A 6,755-nucleotide genomic window follows, 5' to 3' on the forward strand; every position below is an offset into this window, starting at 1 on the left:
TTATTTGGACTTCCTCGAGTTGAAGTTTTGGATGAAATTTCCTTGGAACTTGCACCTCTGAGATCTGAAACTTTTTAGGGGTTGAAAGTTACGCCATATATATATATAGCTCGGTTGAAGGGCTGTTATTTGGAACTATATTTCCTGCAAAATGACAATACAACAGAGAAGTGGAAATTGTCGTTGGAAAATGACCGTGGTATTCTCTACGTTCTTCCAGGTCGAGATGAAGGGTATTTCTGGCCCTATCGAATTCAAAGAAGGGCGGAGAATTCAGTTCAAATTGGACCTTTTGAAGTTGAAACAACATTCGCTTGTTAAGGTACTTTTTAGAATATTCATTAGGATGGAACGAAAAAATAAAAATCAAAATGCAAAAGAATAATTTCTTTTTTTAATAATAAATAATAGAAAGAAATTTGATTCTCGATATTTAATGTGCAAAAAGATAATGTTAAATTAACAAATTTTCTCATCAGAAATTCAAAATTTGAATATTATTGTATAGATATTATTTTTATTTACCATTTTTTTCTTTTTATATATATACTTTTCTTTCCACCCTAATATTTATTCATAGAATTAAAATGGGAATTGAAACAGGTCGGTGAATGGCGTCCAGGCATCGGTGTGAACGTGACCGACACCGCGGCTTTCTTCGAGCCAGGAGCAGCGAATGTCACCCTTCTCGTCATCACTATATTGGTGAGTCGCCAACCATACACTTATCTCCTTCTTCTAAACGTCATATTCATCCCTGTATAAAATCAATTTCTACCATCAAAAGATAAACCGCGTTTTCTATTCTTTAATAATACAATTCTATCTTTGTGTCTTTCGTTCAATTTTCTCTCGCGAAATCCCACTATAACAACAGGATAATATAAAAAGTCCAAGTCGAACGATCGCATCGTGGAGATATCGATGATCGACTCATTTTACAATTCAGACCCAGACATTTCAGGCACACGAGCTATAACACGTCACTCTAAAAGACCTCGAATACGAGCAGCTAAGGAGTATCATCCATTGGTTGGGGGAAAAGAAAACTTATGGGTCCACGAAGTAATAAACGCCGATTGCATCGTTCGCGTAGCGGAATCTCGTACTTTATGTCCGGTATCCGTAGTAACGTAACGTAATTCCGTGGAGGGTGAAATGGTATAAAATCTCCACGCATCCGTGGAATAAAATCGACTGCATCGACGAGTCGTGAAATCGTTAACGATCGAATAACCGGCAGATGTTGTAGTCTGGGCCGAGGAATTCTTAGCCGAGGGCCATTTCCTTCTGCGAGTGGAATGGAAATCACCGAGTGGAAACTAAAATTATCGTGGTATATAGACTATGGAAAATTATAGTTTCTCAAGGTTTCTTAAAGTTCCATTTAAATTTTTTTCTATTTTTTTTTTCTTCAAATTTTCAAGAACAGGAAAAATCTTATCCAAATAAATAATTGACGAATTTCCCAAATTATCCGAATTAAAAATGATTCCAACCGTCATCGTCGAACATCATTACGAATCTCTCCAATTTCGATAAAAAGAAATCCAAAAATTTTCTGAAAATAGAACTGAAAATATCGATCTTGCAAATATTTTATTTTGTTAAAATTTTCCAAAAAAAAAAAAGAAAAAATGGAATCGTATCCGAATTAAAATAGTCATCGTTTCGAATCTCCCCTATTCGAAAAAAAAAAAGAAAAAGAGGCCTCTCGAGAGCGATTAGGATAAAGGGAAACGTATAGCCGCCCCTGCGCAAAATTTTCGTGTATCGTCCAGATCTGACAGCGTGTTCCGTTGTTTGCATGGACACCCGTTGCGACACAGGAAATTCCGTACGTGATGATGCACTACGAAAAAAACTACACGGGGAACGCGCGGTTTTACGGTTTTTGCGTCGACCTACTGGAGGCGGTGGCGAGGGAGGTCGGCTTCTCATACAGATTGGAGCTGGTACCGGACAGGAAGTACGGCGCGAAAGATCCGGAAACCGGGGAATGGAACGGCATCGTCAGAGAGCTCATGCGACATGTATGATTTGGTTTGTTTAATTTCTCTCATCTCACTCTTATCTCTCTCTCTCTCTCTCTCTTTCTTTCTATCTTTCTCTCTCTATCTATCTATCTATTTCTTTCTTTGTGTCTCTCTATCTCATTCTCACACCCACTTTCTCGCCCATACGCGTGGTTTTCTCCACTTAGAATAATTGTTAATATAGAAACACATGTTTTTGTCACAAGTCTCTTGTCTCTATTTCCACGAAACTAAATCTAGAATTATATATATATTTTTTTTTTCTCGAATTAGAACACATTTACACTTACACTTTTATGTGTTAGTCGAAGGATATCTTTTTGTGTCGTGAACAAACACAAAACGCACCTTAGATACATTAGGCTAGACACTAAAGTTTAAGGATTTATGAATATATATATATATATAGATGCACTGTACGTGAATTAAGTTTAGGTTTGTTGTAAACACAAATATATAGATAAAATGGGTAATCGAGTACAATTCTACACAAATGGACGCAAACGCGTGAACACTTTTTAAGCCTGGATAGGATTCAAGGGTGGAATAATTGTTACACAGTGAAGATTGACAAATTTCAAGATGAAAATTTATCGTATAATTTGTGGAAGCGTTTTTCTTTTTTCTTTTTTTTCTTCTTTTTTCTTCTCGAGTTCGATTAAAATCACCTCGCAAGAAAGATTCATAGAACATGGAAGACCAAAAGTACTTTCACCAGGCATTTTTCTATTTGAATTATAATCGTTGAATAGCGTAATAGATATTTCATTTTTTTCGACGACTCTTGATTTGACCAAGATCTCATCGTGATCGATCATCCGCTCGACTTATATCAATTTGACTGATAAGTCGAAGATAAATCACGACATACGTTAATTATTCGCTAGTGTCTACGTGACGTGTAATAAAGCCCATAAATCGTGAATCATAATAGATATTCGTGTAAGTGAGAAACATTGTGAACCAAGACAGACATTTCATTCGCAATAGAAATATGTTTGATTAATCCTTTGCGGACAAATATGTACAAATAATCATAGAAAAAGAAAATTGTACGCATTTAATATCCTTTTTTTAAAGGAAAAAATTTAAAAGTTGCATTCGAAGATTTTTTAAATTGTAAAGTTATTACAAATTTTTAAAAATTTGAAATAATGAAAAAAGTGAGAAAAAATTTAAGAATTGCAGATATTAATTTAATTTTATAATATCTATTATGTATTTTTTAAATATTTTAGTAAAATATCTGCAAGGGATTAACAAGTTAATAGGATTGGGTATTAGCAATATAAATTCTTATTCGAATAAAAAATTTGTTTAGTTTTTTCACTTGTTAAACCAATTATGAGATCATTTGAAAATAATACTTTAAAATTTATTCGAAAACATCTTTATTTTTTATTTTATTCGAATCAATTAATTCGTCTCTCTGTTTCTTATTTTTATTTCTGAATAAATATACCCGATTCTGATTTATAGTCACGCAATAGATAAACCAACGGCTAAAAAGTTAATCAAGAATTTCGTCAACGATCTATCTATCGAAATTTCACGAACTCACCCCCTTCTTTCTCTGTTCCTCTTTCGAAATACTGCAAGTTGACGTGATTAAGCCGCGAACACACACGACTAATTTGCAATTCGGGGAATACCGAAGCTTCGATGTGCGAGCACGCCTCACACCCGTTTACCGAAACACTCTATCCAGCGGTGAACTTAAATTAAACTTAAATGAATTGGATTTTCCAATTACTCGACCGCGAACAACTTCACCACCAATTGCCTCCATCTTTTTTTACGTCTCAACGAACACGTATCTACATTGAAATCTACGCGCGATTATCATTCTTCTTTCGTTTTTCGAGTTTAAGAAACGATAAACTTTGGCCAAATTTGGGCAAAGCAAGCAATATTTCATACATCGTATAATCGATTCGTCTTCGTTCTCTCATAAGATATACGGGATGTTAATGTTATTCATAGGTATACTCATGGAAGGATTGATTTTAGAGGTTGAAATAAACGCATAAGTTAGTGTATAAAAAATTAAATTATAAAAAAAAATGTTAAATTTTAAATGAAGAGAGCATGATAGATGAAACAGCTCTATCTCTGTCACGTTATTGTCTCATTTTACCTTCATCTAATCATAAATTACAAATAATTTGATAAGCCTCAATTCTCTTCTATTTGTTTTATCTTCTATATCAATTCTCTATATATAGCTTTCGTTAAAAAATCATAATTATAAATCAATTTTTATTTATACAATACTTTGTATACATAATATATAAATATATAAAATAACTATCACTCGATTTTTTTGAATTGCTTTAGTCCCTTCGAAAATTTCTTTAAAACAAGCGGAACGATGATGAAAATAAGGGTAGCGCAACCCTCGTTCTTGCATCCAAGTTCTCATAGACTTCCACGTACATAGTAGATACATTGTCTCGAGGGAGTTCTCGTGGTAATAGTCTATCGAGTAGTAATCCATTTAGCCAGTAATCAGCATCGAATGACGCTGAGTACGAGGTCGTACATTTGCGGTAAATATCGATCAGAATTGATCGAGGCACGTGAAACAATTTGATAATCGATAATTGAAATCATAATTCTTTTCCTCGCGTGACAATTATTCAGAAAATTTGAGTGCAGATCTGTGAAAGATATAACAAATAAATAAACTCTGAAACTGAAATAAATTGAAAAAAAATAAATTTTCACTTTTATATATTTACTATATCTTACGATTATCGTTACGAGATGACAGAGATGGGTGAAAAGCTAAGAAAAAAAAATCTAGTAGAAATCCAGTGTACCGAAACCGAAAGAGGAACGGAGAAAAAGAGGATCGATATCAAAATAAAAAGAGAACGAAAGAAAGCGCTAGAAGGATAGGGTTGAAAAGGCTAGGAGAAGGGGTTAAGGGTAGCAGGAAACGTATACGAATAAAATAATGTAGAAGGAGAGGTCGGAAAAAGGGGAAAAAAGAAGAGGAAGTGGAAGAAGAGGATAGGTAGTAGCCTCCTTTTTGTGGTCCCCATAGGAGCAGCCATACGTTATGGTGAAGAACAGAGGGAATTTCAGCGGGAACGCACGTTACGAGGGCTTCTGCATCGATCTGCTCAAGGAGATAGCTCACATGGTGGGCTTCGGCTACAGGATCGAGCTCGTTCCGGATGGCAAGTACGGCGTTTACAATTACGAGACCGGCGAGTGGAACGGAATAGTGCGCCAGCTGATGGACAAGGTGAGTGTGTCTATTCTCGAAACGTCACAGTTCCGCGGAAATTTGATACACGCGCCGAAAGTTTGCACCACGTATTCGACGTACTGTAGAAGAAGAACACGAGAAGAGAGTCTCTTCGTAAGTATATAAGAATTCAAAAATTATCTGAGATAAGTATCCCTATAGACGAGGATACCAAAGGATCGAGAATATAAAGGGGATCGAGAGATGAAATATCGCTTTAGTTAGGTTACATCTCTTGTGATTCGGAGATTTAATCTGTCCACAGATATATGATTGGAAATATAATAATGATTTATTAATGTCATATTTTTAATTTCTTTTTTTTTTTTTTTTACTAGATATTACGACTTTATATAAATAGAGAATATAAAAGGTTCTTGGGGCTCGTTACACATTAAATGGAATAAAGAAATAAAAAATGGAAAAGTTAATAAAAAATAATGGTGATATATGTACGGAATGAGAGAGTTACGCGTGCTAATAAATTGATGAATGTTAGTACAAATGTGTTAGTATCGAAAGTATATTCTGCAGATTAAAGAGTTTCATTATTCTAAATTAAATAATTAGAGAATATAAATGGATCATAGTTGTTCACGATTCGATTTTTCATCACGTTGCTCGATTTTTTATGAAAATACTTTTTTAATTAAATTTCAATTCAATTTACAAAAGTTCATCAAGATACTATAAACATTTAATTATTTAATTATTTTAATCCTCGCGTTTGTAAGAAATATTCCTGATGTTCCCTTGTCTTCCCTTATTGACTTGAAAATCAAAATCTCGATAATTTCGAGATACATATCTTTTTCTTAATTGATTCTATATTCTAACAAATCCTTTACTTTTTTTTCAGTATACATTTGTTCCATAATATATTATTATTATTATTAAATCGTTTATTGATCGATGGGAGCGCGTGTCTTTTTTGCAAATCGCACAATTTCCACGGAAAATTTCACAGGGGAAATTGTCGAAGCGTGGAAATTTCGCTCAAGTTGGTAATAACGCTAATTCGCTAACTCCATTACTCGATAGCATTCGATTCCCAAGTTGGCAGGGATCTGCTAGACGTAATCCTCACTTAATCAATCGGGTTCGCGCGTATTACGCCGTTACCTGGTTCGTGCGTGGTTTGAAGGGGGTGATGGCACGAAACTATGCTTTCGCACCTATCTATATAGTCAAAGGGGGGAGGGAACAGGGTGCATGAACCCTTTCCACCAACCGTTCCGTCGCATCGACTCCTGATTTGCATTGCAAACTCTCTCTCGCTCTCTCGATGGAACATGTCGTCGCGTCCTCCGCGTGTCTTTGTTGACGATAGTTAATCGAGTACGTGAATAGATGCACCTCGAATTCGAGGGAAGTAACGATAGAAAATTCTGATTTTTTCTTTTCTTTTCTTTTTTTAACCGAATACATTGTGCGAATTTTTTTTTTTTTTTTTTTTTTTTTTT

At 34.7% G+C, this 6,755-nt stretch overlaps 1 protein-coding gene across 8 annotated transcripts in view; it reads left to right on the plus strand.

Moving 5' to 3' along the window:
* Positions 1-6,755, plus strand: part of LOC102677513 (glutamate receptor ionotropic, kainate 2-like) — a 124,989-nt gene that overhangs the window by 94,370 nt on the left and 23,864 nt on the right. For 5 of the 8 annotated variants that reach the window (XR_004149886.1, XR_421222.2, XM_006612206.2 and 2 more), the window contains 4 exons: positions 221-322; positions 604-705; positions 1,830-2,033; positions 5,086-5,289. Coding sequence is in view for 6 of the 8 variants with exons in the window: in XM_006612206.2 (XP_006612269.1) it covers positions 221-322; positions 604-705; positions 1,830-2,033; positions 5,086-5,289 (612 nt within the window). In the remaining 2 variants the exon portion in view is untranslated. The remainder of the gene's footprint in view (positions 1-220; positions 323-603; positions 706-1,829; positions 2,034-5,085; positions 5,290-6,755) is intronic. The other 3 variants (XM_006612205.2, XM_006612204.2, XM_006612208.2) reach the window with 3 other exon arrangements.

Source organism: Apis dorsata, unplaced genomic scaffold (genome assembly GCF_000469605.1).
Source record: "Apis dorsata unplaced genomic scaffold, Apis dorsata 1.3 scaffold_99, whole genome shotgun sequence".
Classification (NCBI taxonomy): Eukaryota; Metazoa; Arthropoda; class Insecta; order Hymenoptera; family Apidae; genus Apis; species Apis dorsata.